The 19,043-nt window shown below is 33.9% G+C and overlaps 2 protein-coding genes across 5 annotated transcripts; one reads left to right on the top strand and one right to left on the bottom strand.

Moving 5' to 3' along the window:
* Positions 1–1,519: 1,519 nt before the first annotated feature.
* LOC123702897 (translocator protein-like) lies at positions 1,520–14,398 on the bottom strand. 3 transcript variants are annotated; one of them, XM_045650743.1, is made up of 5 exons: positions 14,191–14,398; positions 13,098–13,348; positions 3,559–3,653; positions 2,664–2,857; positions 1,520–2,073 (listed from the first exon to the last, which is right to left on the bottom strand). In XM_045650743.1, exons 2-4 carry the CDS (start codon positions 13,330–13,332, stop codon positions 2,666–2,668), a joined length of 522 nt encoding a protein of 173 aa, XP_045506699.1. In that variant the 5' UTR covers positions 13,333–13,348; positions 14,191–14,398; the 3' UTR covers positions 1,520–2,073; positions 2,664–2,665. The 3 variants fall into 3 exon arrangements, with proteins under 3 accessions (XP_045506699.1, XP_045506700.1, XP_045506698.1); XM_045650744.1 differs by lacking the exon at positions 14,191–14,398 and adding an exon at positions 13,937–14,072; XM_045650742.1 differs by lacking the exon at positions 14,191–14,398 and adding an exon at positions 13,720–13,850.
* A 1,254-nt stretch (positions 14,399–15,652) lies between these two features.
* LOC123702899 (translocator protein-like) lies at positions 15,653–18,476 on the top strand. 2 transcript variants are annotated; one of them, XM_045650748.1, is made up of 4 exons: positions 15,653–15,701; positions 16,178–16,420; positions 16,843–16,937; positions 17,572–18,476. In XM_045650748.1, exons 2-4 carry the CDS (start codon positions 16,186–16,188, stop codon positions 17,755–17,757), a joined length of 516 nt encoding a protein of 171 aa, XP_045506704.1. In that variant the 5' UTR covers positions 15,653–15,701; positions 16,178–16,185; the 3' UTR covers positions 17,758–18,476. The 2 variants fall into 2 exon arrangements, with proteins under 2 accessions (XP_045506704.1, XP_045506703.1); XM_045650747.1 differs by lacking the exon at positions 15,653–15,701 and adding an exon at positions 15,873–15,976.
* Positions 18,477–19,043: the final 567 nt, after the last annotated feature.

Raw genomic sequence — 19,043 nt, 5'->3', positions numbered from 1 at the left:
GAGCTTTTTCAATTTTTTTTAATTTGCATGAATCTAAATATTGTTTTTGAAACAGTTAAGGGGTATTGTTATTATTTATTAACCCGAGCAAGGTGATACTAATATTATGTTAGCGTGAGTATGTTCTGTAGTTAGATGTGTAGTATGTTTAACCAAACCGCAAGCGGTATGTTGATATATTGCAAGTCTCTTACCTACTATAAAGCTATTTCCTGAATATTATCTCTATTCCTGAATGGGATAAGGGAACAATTAATCAAATAAACTGTTTATCTAATTTTGAAGTCAAAACATGAACTTTATTAATCAAATTGATTTTGGATGTGCTTTTTTATGGATAGAATCCTATAATATGTACCTACTTATAGATATATTTTTTGTTAAACTTGATTTTTTTTTTTGTATAAAACTTAAACTAATTATATATCAGTATTAATATTGATGTTTTATAAAATTTAAAGTACCTACCATGTACCTACCTACTCTCTTACTCTTACTCATAGTCATCAGTTTAAATATAATTCACGCAGTCGATTGAAAAACTTATAAAACCGCCATTTTAAAGTTCAAATCGTGAAGCTTTCAACTCAAGATGCGATGGATAACGGTACCAATATATGTAATGTAATGTATATATAATGAGTCTCAGAGAGGTTTCAGTTGTTTGACAATCGATTAACTGCCTTGAATGTCAGAAATTAACGTTCATTTTCATTTGACTGTTTACCATCCTCTTCACAGTAGTTAGTATTTTCATCCATTTTAAAGGTTCGTTTAAATTTTTATATGTTATCTGTATCTTTTAATAATTGTAGATTATATGTTTTCGTTATCTGTATTCTGTAATGTGGTACGTACTATATATGGACTTTATATAAGGATGATAATTAATTATAAATAAATATCTTTTTTTATTCCATTAATAAGTAATTTTGGTAGGTACTTAAGTGTAAAATTGGCCTTTTTTGTACTATCTAAGTATAATAAAATACCATATTTTATGATACTTCAAATCACACTATACTGTTACAATACAGAATCTTAAGGAGTTTCTTGCCGGTTCTTCTCCATAGATAGACGTACTGCTTTCTGTATCGGTGGTAAATGTTAAAAATATGACGTTTCATAAGTGCTTCTCGAAGAAGTCTAATTGAATAGGTAAATAAATGTTTGAGTTTGAATCAATGTTCGTTCTAGAATAGCTAAGTACCTACTTTTAGGTCCGAAACAACACGTCATAAGATAAATAACTTCAACCACATTATCAATAGATATTTAATTAAAGATAACATCAAACTTTTAAACTTGTCACACATAGAACTTACAGCGACATAATTCACAAGTTAAATCGACTAAGTTTCATGCATGAACTCAAATTTTAACTTATATTTAACAACTTAAGTCTTTATTCTACTTTCTTGAGTTCCTTCGTTACTTTAGTTAGGTATTTCGGTTGGGTATGAAAATGCTTTTATGGATTACGGAATTTAAAATGTAGGTTTATAAATAAAACGACAAATAATTCTAAATAGTTAAGTATTTATTATCTAACATAAACAATAAACATATTCGAAAATAAAATTTCACAAAACAACGACTCAAAAAAATTAAGCTTAGACCAAGAGATGCTGAATACTTTTAAATGCAATATTGGAATAAGAACACTTGAAACTTATGCTAATAAATATTTAAGACACAAATATTATTACATAGTTATTTTTTCACATGAATACAACTTATGTCATATTGTTTAATACTTCGAATTCAATATTTTTACGCACTTACTGATTTATTTAATACAAAAAGGCAAATTTATTGCTTCCGTGCGAAATCATCTTTTTATTAATAATATTAATTTTATGACAATTAAAGCGATATAGCAAAAAAAGTAAACATCAAAAAGGTGACTGTTAGTAAAATAACGATTTTCGTGTTCATAAAGTAATACAAAAGTCAGTCGAAAGCAATTTGTTCACGATACAGAAAATGATTATAATTTATAAAGTGTTTGTTGACTCTTAGCCTATAAACACTTAAACTGCTTGCGTGTATATTATGCATTTATTTCTGGATCTGAAAATATAAAATATATTAATAAAGTCTCACATGTACCTAAAATAAATTATATGTATACTATCTTCTTCTATATTATAAAGCTGAAGAGTTTGTTTGTTTGAACGCGCTAATCTCAAGAACTACTGGTCCAATTTGAATGCCCAATGAAATTTGTGTTTGATAGCCCATTTATCGAGGAAGGCTATTGGCAATATATCATCACGCTTAGACAAACAGAAGGGGAGCTACGCGGGTGAAACCGCGGAGCGCAGCTAGTTGTAAATAAGCGATCACAATTATTATTATCTCTCATATAATACAATTTTAAATTGCAAAGTCATATTGAAGTGAAACTTCTTTAACGGGGTTGGAAAAAAATTTAGTATAACATTTTTTCGTTACGCGTAACATTTTTCCGTTACGCGCCATCTTTTTCTTATCCCTACCACGCGTGATTCGACTTATTATATTCGTGATTTATTGTATTTCTGTAAAGTTGCATATAGTAAATTATTTTTTTGAAAAATAAAGTCATAATTTAACTCTCAACGCATAAAGAAGTTTCACTTAAAATAAAAAAATTTTTTTCTTTTTTTTTGTCTACTCACAATCACTGCGCCTTAGCATCCTCGATTTTGGGAGTTTTCGGGTTGTTCCTCCATATGTAGTAACTTAGTGAGCTAGCGTATGCCAACCAAGCCAAGTAGGGCAACATTAACATGCCAGCTGTTTTGTTCACTTGTGTGAAGGTAACTGTAGTGGCTGTGGCCGCGCCTCCGAGAACGCAGATTTCGATGAACGCCTGTGAATAAACGTCCCAATCAACCCATTGTTACTTTTGTATGAAATCTATACAGTCTATATTTAATTAATATATACTTCTATACTAATATTATAAAGAGGAAAGGTTTGTAATTATGTATGTATGTATGTATGGTTTTCACGCATAAACTATTCGACCGATTTCAAAAATTCTTTCACCATGAGAAAGCTGCATCGTCACTACGTCACAACATAGGCTAGGTTTTATCTAGGAAATCCCACGGGAACGGGAACTATGCGGGTTTTTCTTTGAAAACGCGGGCGAGGCCGCCAGCGGAAAGCTAGTATATTATAAAGCTGAAGAGTTTGTTTGACCATGCTAATCCGATTTTAAAAATTCTTTTGGTGTTAGATAGCCCATTAATCGAGGAAGGCTATATTATATCATCACGCTAAGACCAACAGGAGCGGAGCACTGCGGGTAAAACCGCGGGGCACAGCTAGTAAATTATAAACATCGACTCAACTCAACATCGACAAAACTTAATAAATGCAAAAATCAACTCATCTTGCAATGAATGTGATAAAGTGAATGATCAAAAGGCACAAAAACATTCATTCTAAAGTACTAATTACATGATGGATTTCCATAAACAAAGAAAATAAATAGACACATTTTTTTATCTTGCTACAAATTACAATAACCATTAATTTCCAAAAAAAACTTGCTACAATACTCACCAATTTAAAATCTTTCATGCCGAAGAAAATAGGTGTCCACGCCCAGTTCAACAATAATTGACCACCATACAGAGACAGGGGCAGCACTGCTTCTTCTGAAAATATAATGAAAATAAATTTATAAATAATAGAAAAAAATGATGAAAATGAACTCGAAATTGTTTAAATATTGTAACTATATTATATGTATAAAGCATTTGAATGCCATATACCAAAAATATCAAATTCAGTATAACACAACACCAACCATATCCACATAACCAATCACTACATAGTATAAAAAAGTCGCTTTCTCTATCCCTATGTCCCTATGCATGATTAAATATTTAAAACTACACAACGGATTTTCATGCGATTTTTTTTAATAGAGAGTGATTCCAGAGGAAGGTATAAGTATATAATTTATTAGGTTATAGACAAGGCGGGCGAAACCGCGGACGGAATGCTAGTTCTATAATAAAAATGAATCACTTAATGTGTTATGTGTAAAACTCGAGAACGGCTCAACCAATTCTGCTAATTAGAGCTTAATCATAAATTCTTTGTTATTGAGAATATATCTTAATATATATAAATCTCGTGTCACAATGTTTGTCCTCAATGGACTCCTAAACCACTTAAACGATTATAATAAAATTCGCACACCATGTGCAGTTCGATCCAACTTGAGAGATAGGATAGTTTATACATGTAGGTACCACGGGCGAAGCCGGGGCGGACCACTAGTACCTATAATATAAACAATGAGCATTGAGCATGAAAGATAATAACAACAAACAGGTAAATTTTATAACAATCAATGTAGTAGGAAATTATCCCAAAAACTATGTGATAAAATTTACTTATAATTATTAACTTATGATTTTAACAAAATAGATTTGTTTTATTAATTGATCAAACTGCTTGTTTTGAATCTCAACAAATATCATAACATCTATGGGATTATTTTATACAGTATTTTTCCCTACATCTTGAAATTTGATAAACAATGCTGCCTCGAAGCATTTTATTCTATACTAATATTTTAAAGAGGAAAGGTTTGTATGTGTTGGCACTAAATAATAATAATAATAATAACCCCCCGTCGTATCCCTACGTTGTCGTCGTGGTGGGGCTTGCGCGCTTCAATGAACGCTAGAGCTAAGCCGGTAGAGTTACTCATGCCGGACAGGTTTAGGGTGAGAGGCCAGACTAAGAAGGATACAACAAATGCTCCTGGTCCAGTCACAGGCCAAGAACATTTTTCTTTCATAATATCTTCCTTTTCTTCCCCAGTATAGCTCAATATTTTAAACTGCTTAAATATTATAATATTATGTCGTTCACTAACCTATCTTAATATATATAATCTTATATCGCATATATTTATTATCATTCTTTGTTCATCATTATTCTTTCATCATTTATATTTTATACCATATAATATATGTATATTAGTTATTAAAAAAAAAAAAATGTATGTGTAATATGCGATGCGCCTAAGAAGTAGAATATTACCCCAGGCGGGTACCAAAGTTAAAAACGATGGAGAATCCCGCCCCGGGCCTACGAGCCCGGGCTGCCCCTCGTACTCTGGGGGGGGCAACGTATCGCTAATTGCCCAGTCTCATACTGTTGCAACACAGTCAATACATGATGAATCATCATCATGTTATTCACCACCGTCATCAGTGATATCATCTGTCAGCTCATCACCACAATCCATTTCATCAACCCAACAATTTAGATCACCCCATTCATCATCTACGTCATCATCACAATCCATCGGGGATGTTGCGCAGGAGGCTATTTCAGCTAAAGTTACTGCGCCCGCCCCAGATGGACGGCGCACACGTAAAACGTGGTCTAGAGAAATGAATATTTTCATCATGCGCCATTATTTCATCCTCACAGACCTTGAAATAAACACAAAATCATACCTCACACAATTACATGCACGTTTTATATTAGAATTTCCTGACATGGCTGAGGTAGGAAAACAAAGAATAGGGGACCAACGCCGTGCCATTGTCCAGCGTGGTTTCCTTACAAACCAAGAAATCCATAATATTAAAGAGGAAGTTAGAGGTTTATTGCAAAATACAACAGCACCAGAACAAAATAATATTACAGACTACACCCAATCACGTAGAATCAGATGGACGGATAAACTAAATGAAGAAATTATGAGAAGTTATTACCGTTTAACAAAACTTGAAACCGATCTAACTACATATAGGCCACTACTGCATCAAGATGTAATCTCTAAGTGCCCTTCAATCGCACACCTTTCAGTGCAAAGAATAGCAGACCAACGCAGATCCATCGTCCATAACAAGCTTTTATCTACTGATAAATTAAACACAATAAGAGAAGAAATCAAAAATGAACTGAGCACTACGATATTACAACTTTCAGACGAAAATACTACAATCGATGCAACGCAAGCAAGTTATAACTATCAGACCTCTCAAGTGACACAAACATTCACTAGTGAACAAATCCCTGCTACTACACAAACTACCCAAGATTCACTAAAGCTTCCTTCAGAATTAACTAAACAATTAGAAGAACTATTTACAGACATTTATACTAGATTTAAAGACTCAAATCCTACAAAGCGGCCGTATATTCCTAAACTAAAACCTTCAAAAAAATTATCGTCTACTGTAAACTACATCAACAATGAAATACTTCCAAAACTACTGAAATCTGACTTAGACTTTAACACAATACAGACATTAATATACAGTGCTGCCTTCACCTCCGCTAAGTTTATTGGTGCTAGAATTATAGAAGATAAAGTAACATGTAGTAAACAACAGAGAATCCCATGGTGGCAAAGAAGACTAGAAGGCAGAATTAAAGATCTGAGAGCAAACATAGGTAGACTTAACGAATATGTTAAAGGCGTTCGGTCTCCAAACTTAGACAAACATATAACTAGGATTAAACAAACATACAAAATACATTCCCAACATGAATCCGAAAACACCGATATTACACACTTTCTAGACACCCTGAAACAAAAACTTATTACCCTAGCAAATCGATTAAGAAGATATAAGGAGACAACAATTAGAAAAACTCAAAATAAACAGTTCTGTAATAATGAAAAACTATTTTATAGAAAACTTTCACAACCCAATAATTCCCACGACAATAACTGTATTCCGCCAGCACCTGAATCACTACAAACATATTGGTCAAATATCTGGTCTCAACCTATTGAACACCGACATAACCAGAGGATTGACGAAGATAAAGAAATATTGAACCATGTCCCAGATATGGAATTTGAACAAATTCAGATAGATCTTTTAAAAAGTGTCATAGAGCGATCCCACAATTGGAAAGCCACAGGTACAGATAATATACACAATTTCTGGTACAAAAAACTCACGTGTACGCATGAACTGTTACTTAAACATATCAACACATTCATTCAATCACCCGATTTACTGCCATATTACATCACACAAGGTCTAACATATATGCTACCAAAAGATCTATCAGATTCTGAAAACCCCTCCAAATATCGCCCCATCACTTGCTTACAGAATATATATAAAATAATTACTGCATGCTTAAGTGAGTCTATCTATAAACACATACATGAGCACAACATTATGGCAGAAGAACAGAAAGGATGTCGCAAAAACAGCCAGGGCTGTAAAGAGCAATTAACCATCGATTCAGTAGCATCAATACAAGCACTCAGACAAAAACGTAGCATCTATACCATGTACATCGACTATAAAAAAGCTTTCGATTCCGTACCACACTCATGGCTGATATACATTTTAAAACATTACAAAATCAATCACACAATTATTCACTTTTTAGAAAATATTATGCGTAATTGGAACACTAAACTAAAAATACACAATTCTCAAAAAACTACCGAAACTGATGTCATCTCAATTAAAAGAGGTATTTTCCAGGGAGACTCATTGAGTCCCTTATGGTTCTGCCTAGCTCTTAACCCACTCTCACATATGCTAAATAGACAATGTATAGGATTCGAAATTAAACACAACACCCAACATACAACTCTTTCTCACCTCATGTATATGGATGATATAAAACTCTTTGCAGGCACATCAGATGATATCCATACACTTGCCACCATCACACAGAACTTCTCAAATGATATTTGCATGGAATTTGGTATAAACAAATGCAAAATTCAATCTATCAACAAAGGTGTCGTAGAACAGGCTCCATACGAACTACCAAGTCACGAAATAATAGATACAGTAGACCCTGTGGAAGGATATAAATATTTAGGTTATACTCAGTCACAAGAAATCCACCATAAAGAAATCAAAAAGTTACTTCAACAAAGTTTTAAGAGCAGACTTCATAAGATACTTCATACCCAACTCAACGCAAGGAATACTATTAAGGCTATTAACACGTTTGCCACACCCATATTAACGTACTCTTTTGGAATCATTCGATGGAACCAAACCGAACTCGCAACACTTCAAAGAATTATCAACACCACAATGACTAAGCACAGGAAGCACCACCCTAGATCATGTATACAAAGATTAACCTTACCTAAATGTGAAGGAGGAAGAGGTCTCATCGACATCAAGAATCTTCATAATAAACAGCTCATACTGCTCCGAACTTTCTTTCACAAGCGCTCTAATCAATCACCTTTACACAACGCCATTTGCCAAGCCGACTCATTCACACCACTCACACTTGCAGACCATACTAAACAAATTAATATAACCTCCAAACAACAGAAAATAGACGTTTGGACGACAAAATCCCTTCACGGCCGGCATCGTCTTGATCTAACCAACCCCGTCGTTGATAAAATTGCATCAAACGCATGGTTGAAACGAGGTGAACTGTTTCCCGAAACAGAAGGATTTATGCTGGCTATCCAAGACCAGGTAATTGACACAAAAAATTATAGAAAATACATCATACGTGATAGTACTAGTAGCGATCACTGCCGACACTGTCATAAACAACCTGAAACAATCCAGCACATAACAGGCGCATGCTCATCCATCACACAAACTGACTATAAACACAGACACGACCAGGTAGCAGCTATAGTACACCAGACACTTGCATATAAACACAAACTCATTACAGAAAAAACACCATACTATAAATACACCCCACAAATCATTTTAGACTCACCGGACTTCAAGATGTATTGGGACAGAACAATACTGACCGATAAAACTGTACACCATAATCGACCAGACATAACACTTCACGATAAGAAAAATAAAACTATATATTTAATAGACATAGCAATCCCGAACACACATAATCTTAGTTCCACCCACACAAATAAACTATCAAAATATACAGATTTATCAATAGAACTCAAAACCCAGTGGCAGGTACACACCGTTAAAACTATCCCTATTATTATTTCTAGTACAGGCGTCATTCCCAAAACTCTACACACCAGTCTGAAAACTCTTAACTTACACCCTCTCACATACGCTCTGCTACAGAAAGCAGTCATTCTAAATACCTGCAGGATTGTAAGGAAATTCCTATCTATAGACTGAATATACAATATATATACGTATGTACTTTTATATACCCCCCTAAAGTTGCTTTGGCCAAAAGCCCGCTACTTTAGCGTATTTCCCCAGAAATGGGCGAGGTTTTTACCACCAAAAATAAATAATAATAATAATGGCGTAGGGATGAGACGACCCCATCGCCCCCGGTTGGCATATCTACAATAGATATCCCAGCCGTGCAGTCAGTCACCCCGTAGGGCACCTTGTGGCGAGGTGTCGGGGAGTAGCGACCCCGCGGGAACCGAGCGCTCCCGGGGGAGGTCCCTGTCCTCACCTCTGGGCTGTCCCAGTGGCAGTTCGGAGTGAACAATGACGAGGTTCAGGATCCCCCACCTCTGGCTTGCCTTTGTTGGCCGTCCAGAGTGGAGCCGCGAGAGCTATATGCTCGGGGGTGGAAGTGTATAATGGCGTAATAGCGGGGAAACCCGCTCCGGGCCCGCTGGCTCGCGATGGTGAAACCGGTGCCGCACCTCTCTACACCCCTAGCCGTTCAGCTGATGTTGCCCCCTTGTTGCCATTATCGGTAACCTTTTTGGGAGCCCATCGACCGAACTGGCGAGTCACCGTTTGCCATAATTTTCAATTTTTAAGATTGAAAAGGCAGACGTCCATAGTCCCCATAGACCCAATATACCAGTCCATCTAACACCCCCTTCCATAACCCAGTTTTATTCATTTCCATTTTTCTGCAATAGTCCTACATTGGCCGCGGACTGCCCAGGGCTGTATCTCTATAGTGCAGCCATGGGCAGGCTGCGGCTGGTGTCCTACAACACATTAAATTCTCTAAAGGGCCTCTGCGTGTTGGACCTGTGTCCCCACGTAAGCCTTCCAAAGGACCGGGTATCATCCTTACGGCGATACCCGTGTATTATGGAGAGAGACATAATAATAATAATAAATAAATAATGAAATAATACACCCATTAGGAACTTGTAATTTAAATATTCAGTATAAGAACACAGTTATTGAAGGAAGAATCTTTGTAATTGACCGCGAAGTAGACACCGTAGTTGGAAGAGAATGGCTTAGAAAATTGAACTTAAATTTTGAATTAAATACAATATACAAAGAAGAACAAGACATAACAGAGAAAGAATTCAAATATAAATTACAAACATTATTAGAAGAATATAAAGAGTTATTTACAGAAGAAATAGGTGAAATTAAAGATTATCAAGCAGCATTTAAATTGAAAGAAGGTTCAGTTCCAGTTTACTTAAAGCCACGCCCAGTACCATTGCATTTGCATTGAAAAATCAAGTAGAGGCAGAAATTGACAGATTAGAAAAAGAAGGCATATTAGAAAAGGTTACATACTCACAGTGGGGTACACCAATTGTCCCCGTGTTGAAACATAATGGAAAGGTACGACTATGTGCCGACTACAGAGCTACATTAAATAAAAACCTAGAGAATGACAATTATCCAATTCCCCGAGTTGAAGAGATATTTTCAAAGCTCAGCGGTGGTAAATATTTTTGTACATTGGACATTAACCAAGCGTATTTACATATGAAGACAAGTGATGATACAGCAGAGATGCAAGCCATAAGTACATGTAAGGGCACATACAAAGTAAGAAGACTGATGTTCGGTGTGAAAATAGCACCAAATGTTTGGCAAAGATACATGGATCAGACACTACAAGGATTAGACGGTACAGCTTGTTTTTTCGATGATATCGCTTTACAAGGACATTCATACATACAATTACTACAAAGAATCCGAAAGGTATTTAATAAACTTAAAGAATGTGGATTACATCTAAACAGGAAGAAGTGTCAATTTTTTCAAAAATCAGTTACATATTTGGGACATAAAATAAATGAAAAAGGATTACACCCTACTAAAGTACCTATACACATCTGGGAATATCCGAAAGAACCATGGAGTAGAATTCATATTGATTACGCAGGACCATTCATGAATCAATATTTTTCTTATTGTGGTAGATGCCTACACAAAATGGTTAGAGGTAATACCTACTACTTCTATCACAGCTACAGCTACTATTAATATTTTAAAGAAAATCTATACTACGTTTGGCTTACCAGTTACCCAAGTATCTGATAATGGAAGACAATTTAGATCAGAGGAAATGTTAAGATTTTTAAAGGAAAATGGAATTCAAGCAAAGTTTACAGCACCATTTCACCCATCTACAAATGGTCAAGCAGAAAGATATGTACAAACGGTTAAAAATAAACTTAAAGCAATGATGAACGAAGAAGGATCTGTACAAGATAAGTTACAAAGATTTTTAATGATGTATAGAAAAACACCTAATAGCTCTACAGGGCAGAGTCCAGGAGAAATGATGTTTAAAAGAATATATAGAACAAGAATAGATTTAGTGAAAAGAAAACAAGAAGTTAGAGATTGCAACAATGAAGAATTAAAGGTAAACAAAGAGTTTAAACCAGGGGATAGAGTACAAATAAGGATGTATGATAGTAACAAATGGAAATTTGGAAGAATATTAGAGAGGAAAGGAAAATTACATTACGAGGTGGAAGTAGATGGAAAGATACATCACAGACATATTGATCAGATAATAAAGACATCTTGTTTGAGTGAGAACTTTAATACACCAGATACTTACCGACCAACGTACCTGCAAGAGAATTCACCTACACCAGCTTCACCTGAAAAAGAATGCATACAACCTAGCCCTACAGTAATATTACATACAAGTCCTACTCGAAGAAGATCATCTACACAGCCAGTAGAAAGTCCAGGAAATTACCAACCAGAAAACCTTGTACCAGAAACAATTCCAGATACACATGAACCTACACCGTCCAGAATTGAAATCCGTCGTAGTACTAGGATGAGAAGACCTCCAAACAGATTGAACCTTTGAATTTATAACGAGGGAGAGTGTTGGCACCATAAATTGGATATTGATAATCTGTGGTACACACAGCGTCATCTGGCAACACTATATTTCGGGAAGACATCTTTGATTTTACATTGGTCTTATACACGGCATTCTATACAATCCTTTTCTGTTAATTACTATTTACAAATTGTTACATGAAATAAAATATACATTGAGATTAATTGCTTTCTATTATACAACCCGACATACATAACAGTATGTATGTATGGTTTTCACACATAAACTACTGGACCGATTTTGATGAAATTTGGCACAGACAATCTTTAGACCCTGTGAAAGAACATAGGCTACCTTTTATTGCAAAATATGTACAACGGGCGAAGCCGGGGCGGACCGCTAGTTCAATTAAAAAGTTGAAAATACTAAGAACAAGGCAAGTATAATATAATATGTACCTAAATTTCGCTCAGCTGGCTGATAAATATGATTGATAACTGTATTATATCTAATCTATTTATTTGTTCTTCATTATATAACACATTTTATCTTCAACATAATACCTATTTTATTATCTGTTACCCTTAAGCCTGACAAAACACCTTTAAAAAGCAAAAATAGTTCAAGAAACATATAATTATTTTATTTTATTAACAGATATATAATATTATTGATTAACGATATTCATAAAGTAGATACCAAATACATACTGTTTGTAGTATTGTAATGTGGAATTTGCATAAACTGAGGTCAAAGTAAACAATAAGTACTTTTTTAATCGTTTTTTTTTTTTCTTTTAATATCAGTTAGGGCTGATTTTTCAATCCTTGGTTAAAACTTATTTGTCGAATAATGTATAAAACTACCATTTTAAAAACGTATTCTAATTGCCCATATTTGCCAGTTTACGTGACATTTTAATATTATTTATTTTAAATATTTGAAGATTAGTATTCCAATTATACAAATTTATCAACATTTTATCTAAATTCATATCAAATTATCACAAAAACTTGTAAATGCTTTTTGTACCACTAAATATATGCAAAAAAAACCGTTTCACTTGACCTGTGACATTAAATTCTCTCAATCAATTTTTTTTTAATTAGTACTACTCTACTACATGAATATCTAGCAAATAATCTTACCAGTGAATCCACCACACTCTTCATATACTAGATAAGAAGCGTAGCCCATGCCGCAGTACAGAGTAGTCCATGCAGGCCCAAACACCCACTTGGGCGGGTTCCACCAAGGCTTCTTCAGGTCATCATACCACGCCTTCTTCTCGTCTTTACGAATCTGGCCCGCAAAGTACAGGCCGTTTGCCCAACCACCAACATTGGGAAGAATTACGGAGCCTAGCGCTGCCCAGTTCGCCATGTCTTCACTGTAGAATCTAAATAGTAATTTACAATTTACTATTATGAAGTTTAGGCGTCAATTTCAAGGAACACTGACCAATATACTGCAAGTGCGTGTAAATAATGTAATTATACACGTTTCTTTGTTGGTTTCAAATGAAGGTTGTTTTACAATGTCAGGGTTATTTCCTAATTAAAAGTAGGTTAAATATAATTAATATTATTTACATAGAGATATGTAACAAGGGAACTGAGATTTTGAATGTGATTTATCAATTCCAATGTCCGTGTCAATTTTTATTTATTAAATACACTAATTAGCATAACAAAATTTACGATAATGACTAGACAATTTGAGATTTATGATCTGAATGTTACTAATTACTATCAATTACTAATCTTTTACCTAGTATACCCAATATGTCTCTGTAGTGCCTCCATTATTAAATTGAATAAATATACAGAGTACTTATTACTATCAAAATTCACTAAGAACTAATGATAAATAACTAATAAGCGATTAATGGTCAAATGAATTAGATATCAGAATAAATTACGATAATAATATGACGCCACTAAATAAATAGCCAATCACATATCTTCAGTAAAATACAAATACGTACCGAACTTTTCCTTCACAAAAACTAAGCAGTTCAAATCACAGGTTCAAATTTTAATCGATGATGTAAGTAGGTTAGGTACCTATTAGAATTTTTAAGTAGGTACCATTTGTACTTAGGTCACGCGCACAAACGCCGATCTTACATTTTATTCAAGTAAATTATGCAATTTTTTGTTTACCTACCTCCTTTTCTAGATTTTACACTGGTTATAACAGAAAGAACAAGCGCTAAAACAAAACAAGAAGCCAACTTACATTAGAAATTAGTCTGCTTCGGAGAAAATATTCTCACGGTCTGATTTTAAGAGTAATGTTTATCTAAAAAACTTGAGAAAATCGAGAAAATTTTACTGCGATGAAATCATTTGTATACTTATTATACGAATATAAATTAAGTGTAACTTAATTTCATACTAGGTTAATACAAAATAGGGCCTTCTCAATTTAGTCGGTTATTCCACATTGATGACTGATCAATCGTCAACATGACATCAGACACTATCCTTGTACATTTTAAGTATCCCATTCACACTACGACTGTTTAGCTGATAAAATTACTTAGGTTTTAATGATTAATTTTTTGATTAAAATATTTAAGTCAATGAAAATAAACTTGTTTTTAGAAATATAATTCATATAATATATAGCCGTAAAATATAATATTTAACTTTATTCAAGTCTTAATGTGAACAGCCTTCTATCAATTGCAACAAGTTTGCCGAAGGTAAAAAACTGCTTTGTTTCAGGGAAATTAGGAATAATTAGGAACGAAGGTGCTATAAATAATTATAAGCCATTTTTGTAATGTTTAGGAAAATATGTAGCAAATTTTCTTCCGATAGCGCAGTGCCTAGCCTGAGAGTTGAAGTTTTGTTTGCTTGTTTATATCGTACTAGCTGTGCCGCGCGGTTTCACCCGCGTGGCTGCCCGTCCGATTAGGGCCCTTCTGGCCTCCTCCACTCAAGCGACAGCTCAAGCCGAGGTTCGTGGTCCCCGTCAAGGGGGGACGCCCTTGTGCATGTCGCTACCAGGGTGAACCTTCAGTTCACCCCCGCGTCCGCGTTAAAATGTAGAAGCCCTTCTGGCTAACATTGAGAAACACCACACAAAAAAAAAAAAAAAAAAAAAAAAAAAACCCGCGTGGCTCCGCTCCTATTGGTCTTAGCGTGATAATATATGATGTAGCTTTCGAATGGTGAAAGAATTTTTAAAATCGGTCCAGTAGTTTATGAGCCTATTCATTACAATCAAACAAACAAAGTTTTCCTCTTTATAATATTATTAGTGTAGAAGATCAGTCTGTCATCAATTATTATTTTTACCTTTATAGGACTAGCTGCTCCGCGCGGTTTCACCCCCGTGGCCCCACCCCTGTTGGTAGTAACTCGTAGCGCGATGATATTATATAGCCTATAACCTTCCTCGATAAATGGGCTATCTAACACCGAAAGAATTTTTCAAATCGGACCAGTAGTTCCCGAGATTAGCGCGTTCAAACAAACAAACAAACAAACTCTTCAGCTTTAAAATATTAGTTGTGATTTGGTTGTGCTATTAGTATAGATTAATTCCGAAAATTCCCCACGTGCCAATACATACTTGTAGCACTATATTTGATAGGGAATTGTCATTTTTTTTTTGTTGCACTGTTATGGCAAGAAGCTAAAACTATTTGCCAGAATTGTCATTTGTCAATTTGACAATTTCTTAATTCTTATCATTTACCAAGTGATTTATCAATTGATAATAGATCACCGGCGCAGCAGGTGGGTACAGATTTCTAAGTAGGTAAAATAATAGGATAAACCGAGTTGATTTTGATTTTAATAAGTGTATCTAATTATTAACATTTGGTGACTGGTGTTACCTACACAGGGTAAGGTAGGTACTAACTTAAAGAATTGTATCGATCAATCCGTTAAGGTAGGTATTGATTGTTTATTTAACATCAAACTATGAAGAATTCCAAGAAGTATTGCTTTGTTAGCTATGATGTCATTTTAAATAAAGAAAAAACTTCTAAGTTCTAAAAAGTAACTAGGTAATAACAATGGGTATAAGAATTGGATAAATCTAATCAGTAATCTTATAAGATCATTGACTTGTCTTTTTCCTTAACATTCTTATCAATTCTACGACTGTTTCAACTATCGCGAAACATTCTAAATTTAAATTCCCTTCGCAACAGAAATATATCGTAATTTTCCAGTATCGTAATTTTCCATTAAATCGTATTTTCCAGGATTTAAAATGGTGAATTGGCGACTTATCGCTGCCTTGGCTCTTCCCAATGTGGGAGGGTGGTTGGGAGCACTGAGCATGGCCGGTCAGGTCAGGTCCCCAACAGGCAAGGCCTGGTATGACGATCTGAACAAACCCTCATGGAATCCACCAAAATGGGTATTTGGACCGGCCTGGACTGCGCTATACACTGGCATGGGGTATGCTTCTTACATGGTGTATGAAGACTGTGGTGGTTTTACAGGTAATTTCATATTAACTTTGTAAAATAACTGCATATTTATTTATTTTGTTTGCGATGTAATGTTAAACTATTAGTATGCTTTTCTCATAATATTGATAAATTTAAATTATTTACCAATTCAATTATAAAACTAGTAGTCATTTATAGATACAAAGATTTAAAATACGTAAGTATTTGCTTATTTCCATGTGAGAATATGAGTAGGAAAAATTATTATGTTTATCAGTTTTCTAGGATCCAAAGCACAAAATTCAGATTGTAACTTAAATAGCATTTTATTGAATTATTTCATGTGACGTAATTAAAATCTTTCTTTTGGTTTCCTGAATTATACATTCTATCCAACTACCTACTAAATACAAGGCTTTATTAGAATTTTATATAATGGTATTAAAAATGTATTTTTTTTTTTTAACTTGCAGAGGACTCGCTCATTCCTTTGAGTCTGTTTGGCACACAGCTTATCTTCAACTGGACGTGGTCGCCTGTTTTCTTCAAATATCATCAAATTGGATTGGTAATTTTATTAACCTATACTTATATAACTCTCCTATGTTCATAAAATACTACTTTTATGATTCAGAAATAGATAATCCTATCCTATCCTACTAATAAGTAATATTATAAATGTGAAAGTGAGAATGTATGTATATGTGTAGGTGTGTTTGTTTGCTACTCTTTCATGGAAATACAACTGAACCAATTACAATGAAATTAAGCACACATATAGAGGGTAACTTGGATTTACACATAGGATAGGTTCTATCCCGGAAATCCCACGGGACGGGAACTATGTGGGTATTTATTTGAAAGCGCTGGCAAAACTACAGACGGAAAGCTAGTATTTTTATGTTTGTGTTTAGCTATAAGAGCGGCCGTACACGGGAAACTCGAGCAGTAAACGCCTGAGTGACGTACACGGACTGCTCGAGCGGTCAGTCTAATTAAAAAAATATTAAGTAGTACAGAAAAGTAGTTCTCTGCTCTTATCTTTTTGGCACTTTATTTTCCAATAGTCATTTATTTATATGCTCATTTATTTTTTACTTTTTAATCCATCAATTTCCTTAATTTTTATTGACATTTTATCTTATAAATTTCGCTTGACACATTATAAATATTATGATTTATTTATTAATTAAAATTTTCAGGCCTTAATCCACATGTTTGCTCTCGACATAGCCGCGGGGGCTTGTACTATTAGTTTCTTCAAAGTTAACAAGAAGACGCTATATCTCATGGCTCCATATCTCTGTTGGCTGACGTTCGCCACCTGTTTGAACTATACCATTTGGAAATTAAATTCAAACGAACCGCAAACTGTTAAGAAAGATTGACTTTGACATTTTTAAGAGTAACTTTTATTAGTGGTTGCAGGAATGGTAAATAGTTAAAAAAATATATATTTTTAGAATCATGTTAAATAACATGTTACAGTACTTAATGTTTCGTTATTTGAATCTTATCTAAAATTTAAATATAAAAAATTGAAATCTGTTATTGATTTTGAGATTTTGCGAAACTAATACAAGGCAATTTCTTCTTTATTTTCATAAAGAGATTAGTTTCAAATTCTCAAAGGAATTAAATTAAAATAGTTTGTGTAATTGATTTTGTAACATCATAGAATAAAGTAGGATGCTACTAATTTAAATATATGAAAAAAATATATGTTCACCATTTCTGCAAGTATTTAGCTATTTTTATGATTTAGTGTTGAGTACAAAATGTTGGTGATGTAACATGTGTTTTTAAATAACAATTATGTTGTACAATATTTTACAATACCTCAAAAGATAATATACTTATAGCACAATAAAATGGTTTTAACTAAGACTGATTTCAATGTAAGATAACATTTATAACAAGTTTTTTTTATGTATTATAATATTTAAGCAGTTTTATATTCAATATATTTTTAAACTTGTTAGTGTGCCTTACCATAAAAACTGCCAAATATTGCAATTTAGTAGATAAGTAAGAAGATTTTTATTGATGTTCATTATATAAATGTTTACCAATTATAAACCAAATAAATATACATATTTACTCTTAACATTTGTTTTTTTTCTTCCTAAGTATCCGAATTTTTATAAATATTGAATCCAGACCGATTTTTTTATCATTGAATTGAATTTAAATGATATGCCGCGACCGCGCGGTGAACAAGGTACCTATGGACATTCATTTACTGCCGTAAACATAATATTTAAACATGACTGCTCGAGCCGTCGCGACCGCTTCAAGCTCCCACCACCCCCTGGAAATCAATGATTCGACTAGTCAAAAGAATCAACGGCTCGAGCAGTGTACTGAAAAATAGTACTCACTTCAGAGCCGAGCGCTGTAAAACCTTAGCTATAATTGACGTAATGAAAAAATGTTGTATATGTAAAAGTTGTTCCTCGAAAAACAATCTACAAAAACGGTATATCATTTCTTCGTAAAATGAGAAAAAACAATTTTATCGAAACATTTAAATAGCTCTAATTTCTGAACATTTTCGCTTATAAATTTTTTATTTATAGTTCTACGACAAAAAGTTACTGGACCAAAGTTGTAGAGAATTTAATTTGTTTGCAACAAATAATGTTAACAAATTTTTTTATCAGATAAATAGTTT

This window comes from Colias croceus, chromosome 24 (assembly GCF_905220415.1).
Source record: "Colias croceus chromosome 24, ilColCroc2.1".
Taxonomy (NCBI): Eukaryota; Metazoa; Arthropoda; class Insecta; order Lepidoptera; family Pieridae; genus Colias; species Colias croceus.
Note: the sequence above shows the minus strand (reverse complement) of the source record. Positions and strands in the feature narration are given on the sequence as shown.

Bases quoted from the DNA above. Each gene is read 5' to 3' on its own strand.
- LOC123702897 (XM_045650742.1), bottom strand. From the start codon at position 13,754: ATGGAGGCACTACAGAGACATATTGGGTATACTAG. The intron at 13,349-13,719 runs GTAAAAGATTAG...ATTACTATTTAG, and splicing joins AGACATATTGGGTATACTAG to ATTCTACAGTGAAGACATGG. The intron at 2,858-3,558 runs GTGAGTATTGTA...GTTTATTCACAG, and splicing joins GCATGAAAGATTTTAAATTG to GCGTTCATCGAAATCTGCGT.
- LOC123702899 (XM_045650748.1), top strand. From the start codon at position 16,186: ATGGTGAATTGGCGACTTATCGCTGCCTTGGCTCTTCCCAATGTGGGA. The intron at 16,421-16,842 runs GTAATTTCATAT...TTTAACTTGCAG, and splicing joins AGACTGTGGTGGTTTTACAG to AGGACTCGCTCATTCCTTTG. The intron at 16,938-17,571 runs GTAATTTTATTA...TAAAATTTTCAG, and splicing joins AATATCATCAAATTGGATTG to GCCTTAATCCACATGTTTGC.